This window comes from Lindgomyces ingoldianus (assembly GCF_010093535.1).
Source record: "Lindgomyces ingoldianus strain ATCC 200398 unplaced genomic scaffold BDR25scaffold_34, whole genome shotgun sequence".
Classification (NCBI taxonomy): domain Eukaryota; kingdom Fungi; phylum Ascomycota; class Dothideomycetes; order Pleosporales; family Lindgomycetaceae; genus Lindgomyces; species Lindgomyces ingoldianus.
In genome coordinates this window covers 307,075-330,655 of record NW_022985195.1, presented here as the reverse complement: position 1 = coordinate 330,655, position 23,581 = coordinate 307,075, and the positions used below count along the sequence as shown (strand labels likewise).

The 23,581-nt window shown below is 50.0% G+C and overlaps 10 protein-coding genes across 10 annotated transcripts; 6 read left to right on the top strand and 4 right to left on the bottom strand.

The window, feature by feature from the left end:
• The first annotated feature begins 75 nt into the window (after nt 1-75).
• BDR25DRAFT_293701 (uncharacterized protein) lies at nt 76-1,605 on the top strand. Its single transcript, XM_033688741.1, has 2 exons — nt 76-822; nt 872-1,605. Exons 1-2 carry the CDS (start codon nt 187-189, stop codon nt 1,517-1,519), a joined length of 1,284 nt encoding a protein of 427 aa, XP_033543146.1. The 5' UTR covers nt 76-186; the 3' UTR covers nt 1,520-1,605.
• Nucleotides 1,606-2,446: 841 nt separating this feature from the next.
• On the top strand, nt 2,447-4,361 carry BDR25DRAFT_377397 (HET-domain-containing protein; the record flags this gene model as incomplete). The annotated part of the gene is made up of 1 exon (XM_033697498.1): nt 2,447-4,361. One exon carries the CDS (start codon nt 2,447-2,449, stop codon nt 4,355-4,357), a length of 1,911 nt encoding a protein of 636 aa, XP_033543145.1. The 3' UTR covers nt 4,358-4,361.
• A 2,005-nt stretch (nt 4,362-6,366) lies between these two features.
• Nucleotides 6,367-6,996, bottom strand: BDR25DRAFT_205180 (HET-domain-containing protein; the record flags this gene model as incomplete). Its single annotated transcript, XM_033684451.1, has 1 exon — nt 6,367-6,996. A coding segment is annotated over one exon (630 nt), but the record flags the coding sequence as incomplete, so codon positions are not given.
• A 1,774-nt stretch (nt 6,997-8,770) lies between these two features.
• On the bottom strand, nt 8,771-9,572 carry BDR25DRAFT_359669 (uncharacterized protein; the record flags this gene model as incomplete). The annotated part of the gene is made up of 5 exons (XM_033696132.1): nt 8,771-8,893; nt 8,998-9,116; nt 9,176-9,242; nt 9,266-9,494; nt 9,559-9,572. The coding sequence occupies 5 exons, from the start codon at nt 9,570-9,572 to the stop codon at nt 8,771-8,773; spliced, it is 552 nt and encodes a 183-aa protein (XP_033543143.1).
• BDR25DRAFT_268730 (uncharacterized protein) lies at nt 9,272-12,076 on the top strand. Its single transcript, XM_033687127.1, has 2 exons — nt 9,272-9,448; nt 9,503-12,076. The coding sequence occupies exon 2, from the start codon at nt 9,629-9,631 to the stop codon at nt 11,681-11,683; it is 2,055 nt and encodes a 684-aa protein (XP_033543142.1). The 5' UTR covers nt 9,272-9,448; nt 9,503-9,628; the 3' UTR covers nt 11,684-12,076.
• BDR25DRAFT_317700 (uncharacterized protein) lies at nt 11,990-14,828 on the top strand (the record flags this gene model as incomplete). The annotated part of the gene is made up of 5 exons (XM_033691694.1): nt 11,990-12,065; nt 12,157-12,587; nt 12,644-12,735; nt 12,798-13,088; nt 13,139-14,828. 5 exons carry the CDS (start codon nt 11,990-11,992, stop codon nt 14,826-14,828), a joined length of 2,580 nt encoding a protein of 859 aa, XP_033543141.1.
• A 1,499-nt stretch (nt 14,829-16,327) lies between these two features.
• On the bottom strand, nt 16,328-16,902 carry BDR25DRAFT_377389 (uncharacterized protein; the record flags this gene model as incomplete). Its single annotated transcript, XM_033697497.1, has 2 exons — nt 16,536-16,902; nt 16,328-16,415 (listed from the first exon to the last, which is right to left on the bottom strand). Exons 1-2 carry the CDS (start codon nt 16,757-16,759, stop codon nt 16,328-16,330), a joined length of 312 nt encoding a protein of 103 aa, XP_033543140.1. The 5' UTR covers nt 16,760-16,902.
• A 1,049-nt stretch (nt 16,903-17,951) lies between these two features.
• BDR25DRAFT_328043 (Phosphoenolpyruvate/pyruvate domain-containing protein) lies at nt 17,952-18,871 on the top strand (the record flags this gene model as incomplete). Its single annotated transcript, XM_033692365.1, has 4 exons — nt 17,952-18,131; nt 18,208-18,352; nt 18,402-18,619; nt 18,773-18,871. The coding sequence occupies 4 exons, from the start codon at nt 17,952-17,954 to the stop codon at nt 18,869-18,871; spliced, it is 642 nt and encodes a 213-aa protein (XP_033543139.1).
• Nucleotides 18,872-19,344: 473 nt separating this feature from the next.
• BDR25DRAFT_268728 (uncharacterized protein) lies at nt 19,345-21,761 on the bottom strand. Its single transcript, XM_033687126.1, has 3 exons — nt 20,437-21,761; nt 19,573-20,384; nt 19,345-19,518 (listed from the first exon to the last, which is right to left on the bottom strand). Exons 1-3 carry the CDS (start codon nt 21,606-21,608, stop codon nt 19,376-19,378), a joined length of 2,127 nt encoding a protein of 708 aa, XP_033543138.1. The 5' UTR covers nt 21,609-21,761; the 3' UTR covers nt 19,345-19,375.
• BDR25DRAFT_359664 (uncharacterized protein) lies at nt 21,705-22,849 on the top strand (the record flags this gene model as incomplete). The annotated part of the gene is made up of 6 exons (XM_033696131.1): nt 21,705-21,822; nt 21,884-22,270; nt 22,309-22,354; nt 22,396-22,456; nt 22,494-22,578; nt 22,605-22,849. 6 exons carry the CDS (start codon nt 21,705-21,707, stop codon nt 22,847-22,849), a joined length of 942 nt encoding a protein of 313 aa, XP_033543137.1.
• Between the last annotated feature and the right edge of the window lie 732 nt (nt 22,850-23,581).

Here is a 23,581-nt window from a genome sequence, read left to right as displayed (position 1 = left end):
GTCGGCGGCATGTGCCTGTGGTCGCTCCTTTCCTGGACAGGGGTCCGTCATAGCTCCCAGCCACTCCCTCACCACCACAACAACACCCAGCTCTCCACTCCCTCACCGCTGTCCAAGACTCCCACCCCACACCCACATGCCCCTCGCGCACGACAAAAGAACATGAATTAAGTCCCTTCACCAACAATGTCCTTTTCCTACGACCGCTACGACCGTCGCCAATCGTCGAATCGCCGCACCACTTTCGGCTACTGGGTCCCCCTAGTCCTCACTGTCACCGTCGCAACCGCCGGTTTTGCGGCGTGGGTATGGAGCGAGCGACGCGACGACGACGATTCCTCCGACGATGCTGATTTGAGCTATGGCGAGGACGCAGACGGAAAGCGCCCGGCGGGGGCGCGCGACACGCAGTCGGAGGGGGCTACCCACGAGGAGAGCCTCATGGCGCGCGTTCACGGCGTTGTGCGGCGGACCCCCAGTCCCCAGCAGCTGTTTGATACTGTCAGTAAGAAGACCGCCGCAGGAGTCGCCGCCGCGGGTGCTGCTGTAGGAGGCGTGCTGGCCTCGATCCGCGAGGAGGACAAGGATGATTTCGGCGACCACAGCAGATGGTCCGAGGAAGCTGCCCTTCGGCGCAATGTCGCAGCGCAGTCGTCCCAGAGCGCTTCTGCGGCAGATGCGCAATCAAGGTCCTTCGCCGCTTCGGTGCGAGGTGGACCGCAGGCTGGCGTGAGGAGGAAGACTGTGGCGATCGTTGTGTCCGCCGAGTCTACAATGGACAATCCTCACGACGACGACGGCTCCTACCGCTCAGAAAACGCCGTAAGCCTCACACCACGCCGAGGTCAAGCATCACGCTAATGCGCACTAGACAATCCTCTCGCACCTCCCTGATACCGACTTCAACAAAACCAGACTGTTCGTTCTCATCTATTCGCCCTCTCTGCGATCGCGGCCAAACTCACGGACCGGCGCTGCTTCCCTTGGGTCCTCTTACTCAGCCATTTCCACCCCCGCCCACACGCCGGGCGAGGAACTTACCTCCATGGCTCCGCATCCCGAAGACACCATCTACACCCCGGCCATGTCAGCGCGAAGCTCAGACAACCATCTCTGGAACACTCTTCACGCGCAGGCGCTTAGGCTTGTGGAGAATCCAGCCATGGTTATGCCGTTCACAACTCTCACCGGCCACATCCATATGCTGAAGCACCTTGGTCCCGATCTTGTATATATGGTAGATGCACTCAGCGGGATGAACGGTGCTAATGTCGAAGACATCAAGCGCTGGGTTGGGCAGACCATCGTGGTTGTCGGCAGCGACGGCACGGGCCTTGGAGGGTTGGTTGATACTGATGATGAGGGCCCAGCCTCGAAGCCGAAATCCGAGCACGATCACGGCCACGGCAGCAGATGGTGGGAGAGTGCAGACATGGTCGGCTTGGGTAAGGGCGTAGAGGTAGTAGATGCAGTCCGACTCGCCGACGATTTTGAAAGGAGGGCTGTAGGCAGGGATTAATGGATTATTGCTTGGATTTCAACAGGCGATACGTCGCTTTCTACGAGTACTTGGATATTTTGTCAGTATGTTTGTAACGAAATATGAATTGTTTGTCTATATCTAAAGGATGACCCCCATCCCAGTTCGTGATTCGAGTCTTTAGAGCCTTCAGGCGTGCCTGCCAATTTTGGAACCTCGAAACACCGGGGACTAATCACGGAGCCAGCACGTGGACAGGATACGAGAAACGCCTTACCACCGACAATGGAACATTGCCAGACCTCACCCTTCCAAACCACCCCCCCCCAACCTTCAAGGCAACAGCGCCTCTCAAGACGCTTTCTTGAACTCCCCACCCTCTTTTCACTGATGATTTAGTCAGTTTCTCTAGAATCTAGCCATCAATAAAATCCCTAGAGTCGCAAAGCTATGGGTGCCCACCCATCTTCGAATCAATCTCAAAAATTCAAGCCCGAGGACAGGGTGCACCCCGTGGACCCAGTCCCATCACCAGATCCAAGACGTTCCCCCCGTGTGAAACCAAGCCGTCGCAACAAGTTTCTAGACTGGATCGACTATCGTGGCAGTGTTTATTCCCCTGGGCCTCCCGCGGCTGGGGCTGACGAACGTAGTAAAACACCTCCCAAGCCCTTCCCACCGCTTCTCGAATCCACGGCGTCCTCTCCCATTGGATCATTTGGCCCCTCCCTTTTTGATTATGAGGAAAACGTCCCGCAGAAGCTTTCTAGCCATTCTCCTCCCGGCAAAGACTTTCCAGCTGTGGCTGATCATAGTCGGCAGGGTTGTGAGAGTCAAGATCCAAAAGAATCTCTTGGCTTTCTGGGTTGGTATGGGCGCATACGGCAGCGGCATCAATCTGAATCTTATTCACCAGATCCCGCCTATCTCAAAAGGACGAACAGTTCTAGTATATCCTCCGTGGATATGCCCAGTCATCTTACACCCTTCATCCCTTACATTGAAAAGTGTTCTGACGATTCTGAGACCAAAATACCACTTCTTGGACAAAGTCCTAGGGGGATCCAATTAGATGCTCTTCGCAGCTGGCTTCGAATTTGCAGCACACAGCATGGACTTTTATGTCAAGGGGATAGCCAAGAGGAACAAGGCTCGTGGAGTGGGCCTTTGCTCCTTATAGACGTTCAGAAACAGTGTTTGGTACCCGTGGCTTCACAGACGAGATATGTTGCCTTGAGCTACGTGTGGGGCCAGTCCCAGTCTTCTTGCACCACGAAAGAGACTGTCAATATCCTCTATCAAGCAGGTAGTCTCACCCACGGACCAATTGATCTACCTAGCACGGTCCAAGACGCAATAGATCTAGTGCTTGGTCTCGGCGAGCGCTATCTGTGGGTAGACAGATATTGCATTGTTCAGGACGACAGCATTGCGAAACAGTGCCAGCTGAATGCGATGGACAAAATTTATGCTAACTCTTTCTTCACAATCTTTGCAGCGCAGAATGAAGATGCAGCAGATGGACTTTATGGCGACCGAAGGGTCCTATCCAACTGCGGTTCAGATAAAACAGATTTCTTCCTTCGTCAAAGTAACCGTCAATTCATGTTAGGCCATGCAAGAAAGTTGATGCGGAGCAAATGGTATTCTCGAGGCTGGACCTTCCAAGAACATTTATTTGCTCCCCGAAGACTGCTCTTCCATGACGACACCGTAAACTGGGAATGCGGCTGTGCTGCTTGGCATGAGGGACAGGATCTTTCCGTTCTCGAGGATGACCGAAGGCCCCCATTGAGCAACCCCAAACCCCGATCTCAATATATCACTATACCACGGACTGGCTTTGACTGCACCCCTTGGCCAGATATGTTCAGATACTCGCGTCTAGTATCCATGTACAATCGGCGAGACCTAACGTTTCCAGAAGATGTCCTCGATGCCTTCACCGGAACTCTTTCCTACTTGAGTATCATATTCGAGGGCAGCTTCATTTGTGGCTTGCCACAGTTCTGCTTCGACGCGGCTCTTCTCTGGCAGCCATGGGATGTACTTGAGCGTCGTATTAGCGCAAAGCGAATAGCCCCTGAAGCGGTCCTTCCGAGTTGGTCATGGGTAGGATGGTCAGGAACATTAAACTCAGAAAGCTGGAGAAGTACAAGCACGTACATGAAAGAGCCTTTAGATGTTCCGAATAAGAATGCGCAGTGTTCGTGGATGACCCGAAGTACAGTTTCTTGGACTCACTCGGAGACACTATACGGCAAACAAAGACCCGTCAGAGTTTCAGCCCTGGTATTGCAGCCTTTACTTAATGCTAATAGAGTAGAGCTTCCTAAGGGATGGTCCCGGCACATTGACAAAAATGACGAGATCGTGTATCGACATGACTGTGACCCTGCCCAAGACTTCCGATACCCAATTCCTATCCGCGACCAACACCGCGCCCACATGCCGCCCATGAACTCCCGCTACCTTCACACCAAAACCCGCCGTGCCTTTTTCAAACTTGGAGAAGCATACAGCAGTATTGCATCCGTCTGCACCGCCGTCGACATTCTCGACTCCAGCGACGCTTGGTCCGGGGCCCTACGAATCAACCAAAGCTCATCCGAAGACAATATATTTACATATTTAAACACTTCAGTAGAGCTGGTAGAGATATCAGCCGGGTCGGTGAAGAACCAGGATGTTGAGGAAAATTGCTTTGAGGAGTGGAATCGAAAGCAGTGTCCGAGACATCTGGGATTGTATGAGTTTTATAATGTTCTGTGGGTGGAGTGGCGAGAGGGAGTGGCGTATCGGAAGGCACTTGGGAGGGTGGAGATGAGTGCTTGGGAGAAGGTTGCCAAGGAAGTGATCAATCTGGCTCTTGGATGAATAGTAAGCGATGTTCTCTATGGGGAAAATTGACCCCACCAAATTCCATTTCCGCTTTCGAACCTGAGCATACAAGGGTTTAAAACTGAGCAGTGACTAAGTAACCTGACCCTGTGGCTATGCAATCCTGAATAGGTCTTGGGAGCCTGGTCAAGCCTAAGTCGAGAATTAGTTTGAATCTGGGATAACTAGCATCCTAGATTCGTATCATTTCCATTCTCACTGGTTCAGTTCTTGACACATGGTCTAGTTTTAGGCCTTTAAGCTCGTTTATCCTTGCCTTTAAAAACTACTGGCCAAGTAACGTTATAGAGGATGGATGGATGGATTCATGTATTCTAATCTCTTCCAAAGGATTTGTAGGCTACTACTACTACTACTACTACTACTAATGTTTATTCTTGTGTTCTATATACATAATGTGACACTTAAGCTGCAATAGATATCAGGGATCAGAGCGTCATAGATTTCGGATTGAGATGCTTGAGAGAGAGAGAGGCATACAGCCCCCTCAACTGATACGCGCCACAGTGGGCCTCCTCTGACTAAGCGGTTGCCTGAGGCCATAAGACTCACATAATTTGACAACTTACGTTCTGTCTAAAATCCGTTAAATGCTTCTAATTATAGTGTATATGTGAATATCCCATACTGAAATTCGCATTCGCCTCCACGGGAAGCTGTGGTTCAACGTTAGCTCAATTCTCCACCAAACCTCAACACAGCCAGATCTTCCTGCACTGCGACTCTTCAAACCCCTCCCCCTTCATAATGCCATGAACATACGCATCTCCAACGACCTGATACATGCTCTCACATGGACGAAGAATCAAAGGCACTCGACCGCCCTTGAACACCGCAATCATATCTCCCTCCTTCACTCCATCTGGCGCTAATCCAAAGTATCCCCCTTTTGTTCGAATCATCCTTCGATTCTTTGTTGACATTGTCAATCTGCGAAGGAAAGTATTGGACCGATTCATGGCCATGTCTTGTCCTCGAAGTATTGCCAGCAGACTGCGTAACATTGAGCCAGTGACCGTGACCAAAAGGTATAGCAGTGGAAACCTGATCATGGATATGCGGAGGCGCCGGGCCATGGCGCTATTCTCCAGACTTGCCAAGTGAAAGACATACTGGCTTGACCATGAATCAAAGTTGACTTCCCTATCTAGCTTCTTCGTTGCTAGTTGGTCAATTAATTGATCCACCTTGGACAGATGCTCTTCTCCGTCAGTCGTCAGAGTGGCACAATAAGCATCAAAACCAGACTCGCCAGTCACGTATGGCTCCTTGATCCTACAAATCTTCTCAAGGCTTCGATAGTGAGTTACGGCCTTGATGGTATCCTGGCAGCTGAGTATTTTATCTGTAAAAGGCTCGCTGACCTTGATGACGGTGTCGAGAAGGACTCCCACCAGAGCCAAATGATCGTTGTTTGCTCCAATCTCAACTTCAACTTCGGAACCTTTTGACGCTGAATAGTCACCAAATGGTTCACCATACAACCCTCGGCAGGTGAATGAAGCCGACTTGGAGGTAGAAGCAAACCAATTCGGGACCCATGACGGCAAATTGTCCAACCCGAAAGCTTTCGCTTCTTCACTGCCGCATTCCGCACTGCTCAATACACTTAACAGGTCAAGTTCTGGATAAAACTCAAACATCCTAATGGCAACTTCTTTGTACCATTCCCGGGCACTGACCAGCGGATTGCAATTAGCTTTCAACACCATCTTCTCCTTTCCCCCATCAGGGCTGACATCGCCCGCTAGTGACAAAAAGGCGTTAACTTTGTCTTTTGGTTCTTTTGCCAAGCAAAACTGATGTTGGCTTAAAACATCCCGCAATGCGCTTGATGGCCGCAGCCATGTACTGTGGATTGCCGCAGACGCCCTCTGCATTGCGGTAAACGCCAAAGCCTCCTCTTCACTCGCCTGAGACGGGATCTCAATCTGTGTACCGCAAGTGAGTGCCCGTGCTAGGTCCCAGTAGGGAATCTCTGCGCTCCCGCAATGTACCACGGCCCGCGTTGGTCTCAATGCAATCTCTTGAACGACCCACGAACGACGGAACCATGGCCTTCGAACCAAGTTCATCATTTCAAGATAATCCGGCAGTTCCTTGATATCAGGTATCCCATAGGCTGCGCAGACTTCACTGGTCATCTGCAGAAACTTCTCTGGCGCGGTTAAAATTTGTGTTTCTTCTGTCGACTTTGCGACTTTCCGTGCCATGGCAATGCCTCGAGCGGCTGATTTCGTGTTGGTGTCTTCTCCAAGCCAGACAAAGACTACCGAAGCAAGCGTGTAGATGCCATGCATGAGAGCAATCTGATGCTCCTTTTCGACATTGTCGGATTGATTGATGCAGATTTGATCGGCCCAAACATACTGGCAACCGCTCTGGCGCATTCTTGCAAGTGCTAGGAGGAGGCTGAGTGTGACTGGTTTGCGGTATTCGTTGCAAAGAATGGCTGGATGACAAGTGCCGGGAATCGTGGGAACGTTGGTGTCATCCCAACAATAGGACAGAGCATGATACTGAAGTTTCGAAGCCTCTTCCAATGATAAGTGGATCAAGTCGCAAGATATCACCTCATTGCTTTGAGATGGATGAAGTTTCATCAGTCGGATTTCTCTTAGACTCGAATTCAAAGGCCGGTAATCCAAGATCGAATCCGAATCAGGACATTGTGGTAGAATGTCGCTAATCACCTGCGGTTCTTCGGAGCTTTTGTTGGCATTGAGTTCTATTGCAGCCTTTTTGAGGTCATAAATTGGTGACCATAGACGATGAACTGCCCATTTTGCAAGGCTGCAAAAATTCACAACTGGCTCTCCGACTGTTTCCCAAGCCGAGAAGCCAGCTTTCATACCAATGATGAATGCAAATGAGCAACATGAAGCTCCGAAGGTGCTTTGAAGCAGAGAGTATCCATTCAGATGGAAAGCAAAAGAGGTAAAAATCCAGTGACAGACGACGAGGAAGTTGCTCATGTTTTCAAATCAAACGCAATCAAAGACCTTTGGGGACATAAATCTTGCATGCTCCACGTTCCCTTCTTATCCATTCGCGATCGGAAATGAAGGAACATAATGGCTGAAAGCTGAAAGGCACTCTCCGTGTTGTTTGCAGGGGCAGAGGAATTACCCCTGAATGAGCCACTTTGAAGCTATGCTTCAGGTATAACCCAATTCTCTTAAAAAAAAAAAAAATTTGATTGCCTTCTGTTGGCTTCTTGCATGGCTCCCACATCAGACTCATTTCATTCGTGTTCCCATCATTCCACTCCCCATCATCGAAGTCCATTGAACTATCACTGGGTTCCCCTTCATCAGATTCTTCTATAGTTTGGACTATTCCGTCAGTCTTCAGAGATCAAGCAGTCGGTCCAGTCCGACTACACTGTTTGGACGCATGGACGGTTTCGATTTATATCTAATCTTTTGGATTCTCTGAGTAGAAAATACAAGTAGCCATGAGGCTGGGCACCTTCCCCCTTTTCGGGGTAATGACCAAGTGGTGGCTGGTGCTCAAAGATGCATCAAGCCACAGAGTAGCTAACATGATGAACGACGCATCTGCCGTTCTCTCTGAAGCCACCACCAATCCACTCTACATTCCGACGTCTTTTATTCGCACTAATGCTCTCCTGCAACCATTCTCGTCCTCCTTGCCTGTTCTAAGCCAGCTTTTTGGCCAACCATCTAGAGTCCTCATCGAGGTTGGGCAATACCATTCGGCAACAAACTTGTCTGACCCTCACCACCTCCACTCCTTTGCGTACCACTCTCATGTCGGCTGCCAGAGGCTCGGAATTCATGCTCGAGGAATTATCTTGGGTTCGAGGACGATGGGATGTCGTATAGGCTGAATTTTGGTCCTGCGATCAACCACTAGTGGTGTTGAGTCTCTTGGAGGCATATTCACGACACCAAAGCTCTTTTATCGTCGGTGCCAATGTGCCATAGCGCATAGGAGGTAGTGGCTCGAACCCGTGACACCCGCTGTCTCAGATTTGGGCCAGTCCGAGCTTGCTTAGGCGCTGCTCAGGGAAGCACCGCCACATTCTCCGGATCGCTTAGTCATCGCTTAGTTTTCAACACTATATGCGCAGGTTTACAAGTGAAAATGGAATTTGGTAGGATTAGTCTAGTAGAAAGAGTATATTGCTTATCCAGACCTCGCGGCAATCTTGAACGGCTAAGCAAGTGTTTTCGTTGCGAACAACGGGAGTAAAGGCAGGAGAGGCCGCCAAATTTCGTTGGACTCGCTTAGAAAGAGGATGACTGCCTAGAGGCTGGCTGCATAAAAAGAGGCTGGCCGCTGAGAAAGAGGCTGGCGGCTTACAGGGAGGATGACCGCTGAGGAAGAGACTGGCCTTAGAAAGAGGATGCGCTCGGCAATCAGTTAATACCAGAAACTTGAACTAGCCTTTGTATGGCCGTCCTGCATGAGTGACCCAGTTCTGTTACATCCCATAAAATGGCCTATTTCTGGGCCATTGCTGCCATCCTCACCGCGTAGCCCATTCTAGACTTCATTGTCCGCTCATTCCTAAGTCTATATTTCGCGCAGAGTTGATAGAAAATAATAATAAGGATTGTCCACTATTTTCTATAATTGGGCTGGCTAACGGAGTTTGGATAGAAGGGTGAGCCCAAAGTATCCGGAGCAGTGGGTGTAATCTGATAGCTGCCGACTGAGCCGAAGTTGAGCCGAGTGAATATTTGCTTACAAAACCGGAGATGCGGCGCTAATCAAAAGAGGAAATCAAGTGAGGTTAGTTAGTCGGCGATATTAGCTGAGTATTACTGCCGCTGAATTCCCATCCAACATATTCTATCCCAGTGAAAATACCAGCAGTCAAGCGATGTATGGACTGGGGCACATTTATTCGAGGACCCTAATCTCTTGGATGCCCCAGCGCTGAACAAAGATACTTCGTGATACCCCCCTAGTATTATTGGCGCTGACCGTCTGCTTAATGATTGGCAAGACTTTCGCATTACGACAGGGGCGGTGCAATGCATTTTGCACATTTGGCCCCAACTGATCAACATCTGAGCAATCAACTCGGAAAAGCCAGTAAGCGAATGCCCCTAAAAACTGATAATTTGGAAGCTTTCTGACCCTGTTTAGCGCCACGGCATGCAGATAAGAGACGTGAAACTCGCATCTGTGTTGTTAAAGTCAACCTCCGCGCTTCCATATTCTGCGCACTGTCCGGGTCCCCCCTTCCCGCATTCTGTAACGGATTTTTGAAAGATGGCGGACTTGACGCGGATATCTCGCCATTCTCATGGAGAATATACGGCCTTGGTTTCGGACCAGACCTTACTTGACGGCCAGAATTCCCCTGAATTTGAAACGCAGCTGTCTCCTCCACCCCTAACGCCTGCAACAACGTCGAAAAGTTCAGCCTCCTCGACCAAGATGGAAGACCAGTCCAGATCCGTTTCCATGTCCCAAGAACATTTCGAAAAACCTCATTCTCGTCCATCATGGAGACGCCATCTACGATTTAATTGGTGGTGGGAAGCTGGAGGACTTTGCCTCTCAATTCTCTGTGTCGCGTTGATCGCAGCCATCATGTTTTCGATGCATAACAGAGCACTCCCAGACTGGAATCTCCCGATTCAGCCCAACTCCCTCATCGCCGTCTTCTCCACAATCGCGAAAACCGCTCTGTTAGTCACAATCGCCGAATGTATTAGCCAGTTGAAATGGGCATATTTCCAGAAACCTCGAAATTTGAACGAACTTCAGGTATTCGACGACGCAAGTAGAGGTCCATGGGGCTCTCTAGTCTTCCTATGGAAGACAGGGGGAACTGCACTTCTTGCCTCTGTCGGCGCCGTCCTCACCATTCTTTTACTGTTGTTTGAGCCATTTGCTCAACAAGTCCTCGAGTTCCCTTCTCGGCTTTCTGTGTTGAAGAATGAGACAGGGTGGATGTCAGCGTCACATGCGTTTTCTGACTTCGGCTTTCAGAAAAATTTTGGCACTATCGGAGAATTTAACTTACAGTTAAATATCGAAGACCACCTCCAATCTGTGCCGTCCCAAGCCATACCTCCCTTCCACTGTCCAACCGACGAGTGCACCATACCAGACTTCTCCACTTTGGGGGTATGCACTAGCTGCGAAAGTCACGACGTTAGTGTCGATAAAGGCTTGGACTGCGTTTTCAAGATACGTAACGTGGATGGACTAAAGCATGGTGACTTCTATCACACAATTGGAGACCGCGATGCTTTCCAGAAAGCCTTACTAGCCAGCAAGAATAGCACGTTGACTGGACCGCCAAGCTACAATGGTACCAAGCTGAATAATGAAAGTGTTCTCGGGAATTGTACGGTAAAAGACGATATATACCCCGATTATAGTATTACCGTTTTGGGCGATGCTTGCATCCAACAAAGCGATATCGACTTTCTTAATTGGACCGCGCCAACGTTTGGAACTGACATCACGGAATCAAAGTTCGTTGATGGGGAGCCAACCTACGAGAGCTTTGATTCCGTCTTTCGAATGGTGAGCTTCAACATGACATCGAACTTCACTTCCACCCGAAACGTTGGCCTATGTGGGGACATCAAAGCAACAATCAGTCTCTGCCGTCTGACCTTCTGTGTTCATTCGTATCAAAAAAACACCATCAGTAAGGGCCACGCAAAGACCCAAACAATCACCAAACTCCCACTCAAAACCAAAGGAAACGCAACTATGCCTTCAACCGCAACCGACGCACCATTCGCAGACCTTCTTGCCGTTGCCGGAGACCCACCTGGCACATTCGCCCTCGGCCCGCGTTCTCGTCATTACTTCAATTACGAAATAACTCGCCACGTTGATGGCTACCTTCAACATAACTACACCTGGGCCAACGACAGCATGGAAGCGCATCAATTTTTCGTTAACAATCTCGCAGACGGGCTGTCGGAATTTCTGCGCAGTACGAACAATGCTAATATGACAAATGTGACTGGTTCCGCATTCGGTCCGCAAACGTATATTCGTGTGAGGTGGCAGTGGTTAATTATACCACTGGCAACTGTGGTTGCTACGGTAGTGTTTTTCTTTTTCACGGTCCTGGAAAGTGGGAGGGCGAGGATTTTGTTCAAGTCCAGCGCTTTGGCGGCGCTGTTCCATGGGTTGGAGGGTTGGAGTGGGGAGGAGTTGAAGTATACTGAGGTTGGTGTGAAGGAGGGAGGGAGGGAGCAGGAAACGGCAAAGGGATTGGCGAGAAGGGCCGAGGGGATGAGAGCTGCGTTGAGAAGGAACGGAGAAGGGGTACTGAAGTTTGTGAAGCAAGAATGATGGCTTTGGCTGGTCAAATTTTGTTCCTAGGGCACCAAAGAATCTCCAAGCCTCATTGCATCCAGAAAAGGGTAGTCCAGTTCGGCTGGTACGGAAAGAGCGATATCGATCATTTTCTAGCCGTGAAGAGTATTAGGGGAGCCGAGATGCATGACTCCTTCTGAATAGAGTGGCTTGTTGCACAGAAAGGAAGTTTATGGGCACTGGATAAGAGGAACGCAACACTACTCGCCTTATCGAGGGCTTGACTACGTCCCGGCGAAGGCATGCCAGGTTTGGGAATAAGGCAAGCACATCATAACTCACATGTCAGCGTCGATGAACATGAGGAAAGCCAATATGGACAACAGCTTCTGGATAGAAGTGGCATACAGCACAGCAAGTGAGTCCTTTGAGTTCAGGATAAACAAGTGCACTTATTCTTCACCTCCGCTCACTAATATCATCGTCGCCCCCCTCTTGGCTGCTCTTAGTCTGCGACTTTCTCTGCCACGCCATGCAGACTCTCTTCTCAATAACACCTACCCCTCCGCCAGACCTCTCCCGCCCTAGACTTCGGCAGCTAGCATCATGGATCCGTGATGATCTTGATCCCATCATTGCCCGAGAGGGCCCAGACAAGCTGCATCCGGATGATGTATTGACACTGCATGAAGTCTTCCAAGCCCTCCTTCACTCACAGGCGATCACCGCTTTGGATCTGCGGGCCACACGAATCCACAAGGCCGTCCAAGAGGTGGCCGGAAAGGCGACCAGATGGCCTGGTCGACTAGCAGACGATTGTGACCGAATCATTGCCGTCTGGGAGGTGAAGTTCGGAAGACTGGATTACCTCTATCCGTTCATGTATGGGAGGGGTGGCAGATTGGAGGGTATTGCCAGTGCAGATGAATTTTCCAAAATGGTAAGATCTTTCATGGTGGATATGTTAATGCACACTGCCAACGTGGAATCTCGTAGGCGCTCATCAAACGGTGGGCAAATACCTGCCCAGAGAGGATCATGCCGAAGACGTCTCGAAGACACGGTAGCCTGGGTTTCACAGCAGGAGCGTATGTTCTCGGGATAATTCGTTTCCTGGAGAGCGAAGTGCTGGTGCTGATGATATAAATAGATGGTGGCTCAATCCTCTCTTCGCGCATCACGCCGGCATAATCGATCTCGAATCAACCGAGGGCGGCATCTGCTTTGACAAACATGGAGCGTACGCAGTGCTTCTTAAGGACACGGGCGAGATTGATGCACCATCACAAGACCAGCTCACCTACCGTTGCCCACGAGACGATAAAGGCAGATATCGCCTCACTTCAGTGGACTTCAGAAGTAGAAATCCAGTACGGATACTTCGCAGCCATAGCCTTAACAGTGTTTGGGGTCCAAAGGCTGGTCTGCGGTATGAAGGCTTGTAAGTGCTTCCACATTGCCAACCTGTGCTTGCGGTAATTCATTAGATAGGTTTCGAGTTGTGGGCTGGATCGTTCGTACAATACAACCTCGTGATGTCATAGGGCTTGAGAACAAAGTCGGCGATATAGTCTTCGAAGTCAAATTCGAGAGGGAGGATCCGGTGCCGATGGATGAGGTCTTGAAACATCCTACATCAACCGAGACTGACGATTATGCCGAGTATAAGCGCCTCCGGCGAGCTCATCGTGAGAGACACCATCATCAACAGAAAGCACCGCCGGTTGCCACTCACATAGATCCCCAGAGGATTGACACGAATGTCCCCGCTCCACCGCCTCCTATCAATGCCCCGGTGGCCGTTGGATTTGGTTCATCTAACATTCATACGCGTGCTTCATCTAAGGGTAGTGTACGCCGTACTCCATCGCGGCAGACTCTCCTCAAAGATGCAGCGCCCATATTGCCTGGACAACATAAAAATAATGGGAACGGGGATCCTCCTGGGCTCCCAGCGAAGCCACCGGACGAAGAATCGGTTCGAAGCATAGGCGCGAAGGGTGCGCTGGGTGCACGCTCTATCTCTCCAGCGCTGCTTCAAAAAAACCACTCGGTACACAGTGACTCGCACCCGTCGTTGTTGAAACAATCGAGTTCGTTAAAGAGCGGCTATACTAATCAAAATCATTTAAGTGACATCCGAGAAATCGCGCCTTGGATCGATTACGAGCTCCACCCAAGTCATCCACCATCCATCAAGAGTCGACCCCCGAGCATTCGGAAGGAGACTGACAGAATTTCTCCAAATGCAACACGAGTTATCTCATCGCAGGCCCAGTCTTCAATCTCGACAAGTATTGGTAGAGGGTCCCCGAGTCCGACTGTCGATGCCGAAAAGCGGAAGAGGAGCCACGAGAGAAGCGGCATAAAATTTGCGATTCCAAGCTTGGCTAAGAAACAGAGCCTCCGCTCTGTGAGGGCTGTTCCCCGCAGCCTGAATCCCCTGGCCAAGCTTTTCGACGGCGGGGCGGAGGGCATTGATCCTGAGCGAGGGTATTGCTCTGAGGAGGACTGCCTCACGTATCCGAGACGAGAAGCTAGAATGGGCGAGGGGCGGCAGCGAGCAAGTTCGTCTAGCGCTACGGTTCACCCCCTAAGCCCAATTCCGGTCCGTCCACTCAGCCCAATGAGTCTGTTGATCTCGCGGCGCCGAGATGCAATTGTCTACCCCCACGGCTTCGCTGCAGCCGGGACTATCAGGTCTTCACAGGAATCCGCGACTTCCTCTTTCGTGGAAGACCCCTTCATCGATGCACCTCGTCAGCGAGAGAACGGCGTATCTTCCTTCAATAACGTCCAGATACTCGGTTCCTCAGAAGCACAACTCATCATAACAAACATACCACAAGAGCGTAAACACCGACCCTCCATCCCCGCGGCCCTCAAAGACTTTATAACGCTCTCCCCTGCCGCCACACCTGTCAGCGTTGCAGCCGCTATCTCAACGCCCCTCTCCGGTCATGCTTCTAGCAGCGCTAGTGCGAGTGCGAGCAAAATCGATGGTGGTTCGTCGCCTGCATCGGAAGCGGAACGGGCTTTGAGGAATGCAATTGGAGGGAAGATTATGGGGCCCAGTGAGAGGAGAATTTTATTCAAGGACCCATTTAAGGAGATTAAGAGGAGTGGCGGGAAGGGGTGGAGGGATAGTGTGGAGAAGTTGGCGCCAGAGTCTTTCGGCTGAGGGAGAAGGTGATGAGAGTTGAGTGGGAAGTCACGGGCGGAAAATGGTAATGATCGGATATGAATATTATTGGTGTGAGGTTGTAATAGTGAGGTGCTCTTAGGAAAGAGGGATAGGCTTGGATGAAACTTTGAAGGTTGGTTGAACAGTGAGTGTAACAACGTAGCAAGTAGCTCATTCAGAAATATAACTATTTCCATACAAAAAATCAATAAACAGTCCCTAGTATCCTCAACGCTCCTCCTCCCTCATAGCTCCATAACCCCACAACCACCAGCCTTCGCCCTTCTCTTACAGTGTAAATAACACGACCCCCTTCCCCTGCGCTTCTGCCTTGGCCTTCACCCTCCTATTATCTCTCTTCAACGCCACCTTCATCCCCCCCGCACACACACAAACCAGCCCCCAAAGTACATCATCGATATCTGCGCCAACACGTACCTAGGCCCATCGCCTTCCCTAAAAAAAAATACGGAGACCAAATATTCCCTAACTGGCTTAGCAAATTCACCTTGGCGGTCGCACACGCGCGCTTCCCGGGAGTCACTAGCAGCCCATTAGAACACCATTGCGGTAGAGGCAAAGGTGCCGGAGATGAAAAGGAAGGAGGAGAAGTAGCGGGTGGAGATTTTGAGGGTCGAGACGGAGATTACAAAGCCAATGAGCGTGGATGATGATGTGGTAGCCGCGTTCGCGGTGGCGGTCCGAGGACCAGGCGAAGTACATAAAAGGATATTAGGGCTGCAAAGAGGTAGGGAGGGGCTTTTAGAAGGAGGGTTACGGCATTGGTGCTCAGGTGGAGTCCTTTGACAATAGAGGGGTCTGGGAACAAGGTTAGTTCCAAATCCCAGATATGAGAGAGAGGGTATGCACGGGAGAAAACGTCAGCCATGAGTTCTTGCTTTGACCTGTACTTACAGACATTGTTAAACTCATACACAGAATAATTAATCGCCCTCATCAATACGAAAACCCACGTCATGAAGTCCGTCGCCGCCAACTTCAACCCATACCAAATCGAATGATTACTCTCCTGATCCGTCACCCGATCTGCTGCAATCCTATGAATTTCCAACTCGCGTTCCTCCGCAGTCAGTAACCATTTCGCAACGCCGGACTTGTGTTCTGGGAAATCAGACAGGACTAGAAACGCACATGCTGCGGAAAAAATGCCAGCACCCTCGATAATGAACAATCACCTCCATCCGGCAATTCCCCTTGAGACATCTAGATTTCCGAAGATGGCGGCGGCGATGAGGCCGGAGAAGGCGGTTGCGAGAGAGAGGCCGGAATATAAGATTGCGGTGCGGAGAGCGAGTTCTTTGTGCGTGTATCATGTGGATAGGGATGGGGAATGGAGAGGGATCGCCTATTAGAAGATGGAAATTATATCGCGATAACTCCATCGTCTTCAATCTGGTGCTGGTGCTGGTGCTGGTGCTGTATTGTTTGGTGATGGTCCACAATACGCATAAAGTCAAAAACGAAACCACACCCACTTACCCAACATTCAAGATCGACACAGCTGTGTTGAACTCACTTCCCTCCAGCCCTAAATCCTTCTCGAAGGTATTCAGCTTCGCTTGACTAACCATCCACAATTAGCAAATATCTCCAAACTCTCGAGACTCTCAGATGTATATCACTAGGTCCCATTACCGTTTCCATCCTCATTCACCCTTACTCAATTCAAGGGGTCAGACTTACGCGATGTTATTCCGATCCAAATAATTAAACAAATATAACACCCACACCATGGGCATAAGAGTCAAAGCTAACTTCCTGACAAAACTCCTCTCCGTCTTGTGGTGCTCTGGGTCATCTTGACTGTCGACTGGCTCCGCTTGCTCGAGATTTGATTTATCCAAGTCGTCTTCCAGAACCACCTCGTTCTTCTCTTCGTTGAGCTTAGCATCAGTTGTGGCAGACATTATTTTATACAAACTATATTGCAATCAGGGGAAAAGAAAGGGATTGGACAGCGGAAGGTAAGTGCAAGATACGATGCCGTAGGAGTCTTCAAACCAAGGGCTGCGGAAAAGACTCAGCGCAACCTGCTGTCTGTCCTACTTTTATATCGCATTCATTTCTCTCACAATCATTCTCTCCAGCCTCTCTCTTCTCCATCCTCCACATCCTCCACATCTCTCCGCAATCCCTCGCCTCCGAAATCCCATCACCACATCCCGATCCGGGGGATTGCGTCTTCGTTCGCCTATCCCAGCCGCTCTTTGTCCAGCATCAAGCTTCTCGAAACCCAAGACACCCTGCTCACTGGCTGGCCGCACGTTTCCAAGAAAAGCTCTAAGCCCAAGCGTCATACCTAGCAGCTCTACTCAAATGCAGTGGATAGGGTAACGTCCCCAGACGCAGGGACCGAAAATAAGCTTTAATTCCGTCCCGGGCTTTCTTACCGGCGGTTCTGTGATCATGTTTCTGGAGCGGGCGACCAGGTTTCGGCGCGGGAAGGAATAGCAGCGTGCGGAGGCATTAGAGTTTAGAAGTTCAAAAGCGAAGCATGCGACTCAATGATTTCAGCCACATGCCATCATCTACCACCCCAACCATGCCATGTGCAGGCCAGGTTCAAGGAAACAACAATATTCAGTACAGCTAGTGAATGCTGCGGTAACGGAGGACCGTTTTGAACAGAGTTGGTTTCGTAATTTGGGGGTTGAATACGGGGCCTATGAATGGTTGGATTAGAGACACGATTCAAGCAAGACCATGCTAACCCCCTTTCGTCTCCTCCGATCCGGCACCCATCGGCTATGTTTCTCAACTCCCAGCATCGCAGGATCATGATTGCGAGGTTGACTGTAGCAAGAGTCGGATTCGGGGAAAATTTTTGGAATTGTGGACTTTGTAGAGCTGTGAGGTAGGAGTGGGGAGGAGGAAAAGACATATAAGATCAGCAGTGAAGGGTAACTAAACATACCTTCTGCCTTTAGTAGCGCCGGAAGAAATTGAGTATTCTTTTGTGGGATCTGATATCTAAGCTTCTTTGCTCATTGCGCGCCTTTGCCGTCAACGTTCGTGAGGAGAAACTCCTCGTAACTTCCCGTCTTCTTTGAACCGACTTCCTTTTTCGAGCGAGCTATACCTCAGACTGAGACATCCACCATGCCACCCACTACCAAGAACTACAGCAACAGCATAGCACCCATGGCGCCGAATTCGACCGAAAAGCGACTCCGAGACCTGATTTTCAACAACGATGGGAAGATCTTAATAGCTCTAGGCGTATACGATGGATTTAGCGTGAGGATCGCTCTAGATGTTGGATTTGACTGCTCGTACATGGTACGAGTCGACCTGATAAAAAGCTTAAACCGGCTTGGCTTTCCATACGAGTGAAGCTAATAGAGAGGATCGCTAGACCGGTGCCGGTACGTGTGCATCCAAGCTTGGGCAGGCAGATCTTGGGTTCGCTACGCTGAACGACGTGCGTGAGCATGCGGAGATGATTGCAAACTTGAAGCCGGAGATTCCTTTGGTTGCGGACGCGGATACTGGATATGGAGGTATAATTGTCTCTCCACTGACTTTTAAGAAATTAATGTGAAATGGAAGGGCTTAACATGGTTGCTCGTACCGTGGCGGCATATCATCGATCATGCGTCTCAGCCATACATATCGAAAACCAGATCAAGACTAAACGGTGCGGCCATCTTAGAGGAAAGGAGATAGTCGACGACAACATCTTTTGTTCGCGCATTCGAGCCGCATCCCAAGCTCAAGGAAGACTCGGCTCGGACATCGTACTCATCGCACGAACCAACGCGCTCCAAGTCTCCGGCTTTCGATGAGGCTGCAAAGAGACTGAAAGTAGCCGCAGAATGTGGTGCCGACGTCCCGTTCCTGAAGGCACCTAATAACAAAGAGGAAGGACGCAAGATTTGCGAAATCATGCATCGAACGTCAGTGCTGCAAATATGGTTGAGCACGGAACGGCGCCGTCCATTACGTCTCAAGAGGCGCAAGAACTTGGGTTCCGCATTATCATCTTCCCATTCGCTACCATTGCTCCAGCATCTGCGTGATAAGGGACGCCTTAGTAGGGCTGAAGAAAACAGGGCTCACTGCACTTCAGCCCGAATTTACACCGAACAAGCTGTTCGAAACGGTAGGGTTGAAGGAATCGCAGGTGGTGGATGCAGCTACAGGAGGAAACCTGCTATCGAAAGTGTATCGTAAGGCATGCATGCATGGGCAGAGCATCATGATGACAAAGGCTTAGAATGGAAGTTGATAGAATCTCTTTCAGAAATGTGACGCATGTCTGGTGCCGATTGCAAGGGGCAGGGGTGCTGCCGCGGCACGCCGATGGATCTTACGTCCCAGTCGACCGCTCGATCCTAATTCGAGCCGCCTTATCCCCGGCATCATTAGGGCTGATGCAATTTCGTTGCTCTTGAAACGCGTCCAACAACGCCAGGGCTATTTAGGATGGCTGCTCTGCACATCCACGTCAGGAAACTGATTAGAGTTCCCAGACACGCGATATGCGGCAGCACCTCTGTCGAGAGACGGGTTGAGCGAATTGACTAATTCATTGGACTAAAATCGACATTATCTAGCGCAAAGTCCAAGGGACCAACGCAGTCAAACAGCATTGGGTTTGGAGCGAAAGGGGGATGCTCTTCAATTGACCTATGTGTTCCCGTTGCATCTGATATGCCTGGCTCGCCTATACGCCCAGTCAGTTTGTGTCTGTTGCTCTCAAACTTGGGGTTTGATGTACCTTCATTTTCTTGATCGAAACCATTCTCATTGTTGGGCAGAGCTCGGAACTGCTCTCTCCAGCGCCAGAGCGAGTCGAAGACTACAGACATGCTCATTCGACTTCTTATTTTGAGTTGCAATCCCTCTTTTCCAGGTCCACTGATCAGATTTGGCGTAGTATCTGTCCAAAGGTAGGCGAGCACATCCCCAAGTCGGCCTGGGAGGTCGTTGTCCGCGACTGACATTTTCCGGATCACGCTTACCGAAGCATGAAAGAGTTTTTGTTCAGATTCCACGTCTATAAATGAGGAAAAGTAGTCGTTTTTGAGAATCTTGAGGATTATGAAGGAGGCGGATACGGAGGTCTGGTACACGAAAAATGGGCAATAGCGGATGATGTTTTGCGATCTCTGATTAGTATCTAGAGTCTGTTGCATGACAGACGTTGCTGTAAAATATAACGTGAGTATTCGGTTGATGTATGTGTCGGATGAGGGCTCATCGAAGAGGTAGAAAGACTGGAGGTGTAGTCTTGCGGCGGATATGTAGAAGCGAGTAGTATCAGACAAATCGTTGATAGAGCCCTCAATACCCTCCAGCTCTTTCGAGAATACTTTATAAAGCGAGAGTCTCTCGTGTGTGGGAAGTAGACCAACAGGATCAGACACACTTGATGCCATCGCCCGAGACACATTGTCGCGAAACATTTCGATTCTCAAATGCGCCTCAAGGCCATGGTCTAGCTTCATCGCAGGAGAGCCTGATCGCGAACCTGATACTAGGGACCAGTCATACTGTACAGGGGCAGCAAGACCTGTACCAACGCTGACACTATGGAGCTCGGTCAGCAGTAGATCTCCTGTCCCAGCACTGTCTGAAATACCTCTGAGCTACGATATTACAGCCTGCCCAGGTCCGTACGCGTTCAGAAATCTCTGAATCATTGAGCTGAACCCGAAACTTTGCGAAGTCTTGGGGATTCAGAGGTCGGTTGAGCCCCATCTGGATGCTGATCTGCATCATTGTTCCAGTCCACATGTAGCTCACATCTAAAGTACTACTACTTGTTGGAAACGGCCAGGTACAGAGAAGCGCTAGGCTTTGTACTACACTTTTGGAGTGCGGTATAGACTGCAAGGTTCTCCAGGTGAGATTTGTAACTGATCGAGCTAATCTAGTAAGGAGTGTAGGGTCATTGTCGTAACGCCGCGATGCCACTGATATAATTGCCCAGAACAAGAGCACTGACAAGTTGTAGTATTGTGCAGGGCTGATTCTAGGATCAAGCATTGGCAGAAACGGGTGGTAGTATGTGAAGTACTCCGCAAATAGCTCATCAATATCGTCAGCCGACAGCTGAATGCTTCCCAGCGCCCTCGGCGCGCGAGCAATAAAACCAGTAGGATTCGTGTCTCTCCCTGTAAGTGGCGACTCTTCGGGAAATCGTCGTGTAGTTGTCCCTGGAGGGTCGGAAGCTTGAGTAGACACCGGAGACGTCATATTGGGGAGCGTGGTCGAGAACATCCCCGACTGTCTGTGAAAAGTATTCACCGAGCTTGTGCTACCAGCATCGCTGCTAATGGTATCAATCTGGTGAGAATTAGCGACGTCGCCGCCAGTTGCCTGAGCTGATGTTGACCGCCGCGAAAGCTCTCTTCTCAGGGAATTAACCTCTTTCTCAAGTTCGTCTGACGTCTTGCGCTTTCGCTCTCGTCTGAAGCTCCGATCGATTCTGCACTCAAGTCCGAGTCGCTTGCACCGGGAGCAGAAGTCCGGTGATTGATAATTGACGAGCGTTGATAAGTCGCACCTCAACTTTTGCTGTTTACATTCATTACAAGCCCGCCTCTTTTTGCTGCCATTCCTGATTACAGGCTCTCTAACTAAGAATGCAGATTGTGTATCGTTCGATCGAGCACGGGTGTCCGACAATGGTGCATGAGAAGGAAACGGAGACTGAAAGAAGAATTGATGGTGGCTTGAGGGAGTCTCCGGTGGGTTTTGCGCATGCCAGTAAATAATTGGATGCTGATATGGCGCTGTTTCAAGCTCCATGAGGGTGTGCGATGAATGAAGGTGGTGAAGATAGTGTTAGACATTCAGCTGGTGGACCATGCCACGTTTGTATATATTAGATTGCCCCTGTCGGAAATGCGCTTCATGCCCGAGCTCCCTCTAGAGATGCCAGATGCAGGAGCCCTGGCTGAGGGGGGAAATCTGACTGCGTGGATGACAAGGGCGGGGTGGGGGAATGCGTTTCTCAAAGTGGGTGCAATGGCAAGACGCAGCGTATCTCAGCTTATTCATCGCCTAGCACTATCTCAATTGAGGAACGATATCCGTAATCTTACAATTTGAGCCCGCCGGGTTTAAGGATTTAATCTGCACTCTGCAGCCCTGTCAAAGGGCGGGACCAGCATCATGTCGTTTCTCGGAAGAAAAACTCTCACACCCCCGCAAGTCTCGTCAATCCGAGTCAGTACACTCCCAAGCTGTCTCACGATCGCTTTTGAGTTTGTGGCCTTTGGTACAGACGCTGATTTATACCCGGTACCCCAAAAATGCTTCCAGACCAAATAATGCTTTTATGATTACTGATATCCCAGAATCCAAACTCGGAAACCAGTATCTAGCGCGATGGAAGCGTGCATCCGACATGTGCACAATGCAGAACCTCAGCTCCAAGATCGTCCACCGAAAGAGAAATCAGATCATTGGTTGATTGTGTCCCAACCTGGAGGCTGATTGCATTCAGCCACAAAGAGCTACGCAACCCTTGGGGACCCCACTGCGTGGACAAGGTGACTATACTCACCCCCTTCGTACGTCACGCATCACCTAGGAGCGGAGAAACTCAGCAATTTAAGGTAGCGTATGCAGAAATCATGCGATTTGCGGGTGTCGTGTCCACTAAAAGGCCTCCAGAGCTTCTGATGTAAGATGAAAACGCTGGCCTTTTCACATGCCGTCCAACTGTATTTACAGTTCATCGTTGATAGGAAACAGTTGACTTTCGAACTCTCCAGTAGAACATTCGGCAAAGCCCCTTAGGCGCGCCTTGCATTCGTCAAAGTCCCATTGGAACCTTAGAAATGGTCGCAGTTTATTCCTCGTATGAAGTTGCAGCTTCGATTCGATCGGATTTCTATTCCAGGGAAACTACTAGGCCGGTGTTTGGAAAATTAGGATGCCCACTGACATCTATCTCAGGAAATCAGGCCACTATTGAGAAATCCACAATGCCCTTTGGCATAGACACAGGACAATCGAACAAAAATGTTAGGGACCCAAAATAGCTCTTGACGTCTAACGTCCCTCCATGCGTGCCGAAAAACCACCTGTGCTGGAAAATATGACAGGTACTTTGACTTCAAGCGACTATAACTCTGCGCACACGTTAAGCCTTACTAAAATTAAGTATAAATAATGTACTGTGACTATTTTTGAAGATCTAGGGCGTCTCTCACCTATATATTACGTTTGCATTGTCGCCTTCACGCCTAATTTGCAGAAAGCCTCCCTCTATAGCGAAGCAAAGTTTCTTCCCTATAGCACCACTATTAAGGTCTTACTACTCTATAATATTTAGAAGCGGCCTTATTAGGCCTTAGAACCTCTCTATAATGCTAAGAAGTTATCATTAGCCTTGAGCCTGCTGTCGCGCACAAATTCATGCAAGGCCGCTATCCCGGTTGGTGCTTCTGATCGAACCAACTACTAATTTTGGCTAGTGTATACCGACCCCATGCCTACATAATGATCGCAGTGTAATTTATTTGTGATAATTGTTAGCCTTGTGGCTGTGCGGAGTCTTGGCGGGAGGGCCGAGCCCCGCAGCCCGCGTGGAGGTTGCAGCTTCGTCCCGATGCAGCCCGTCGCCCAAACTTGTGTGCAGCAATCGTTCCATAGGAAGTTGTTGACATCCATCCTCTAGCCTTCAGCGATCTAGAGCTGATGTGAAGCGAACATGCGACCCGCTGGAGCGGGCAACCGCCACCTCCACGTGGCGCGGACGTGACGGGCGACGC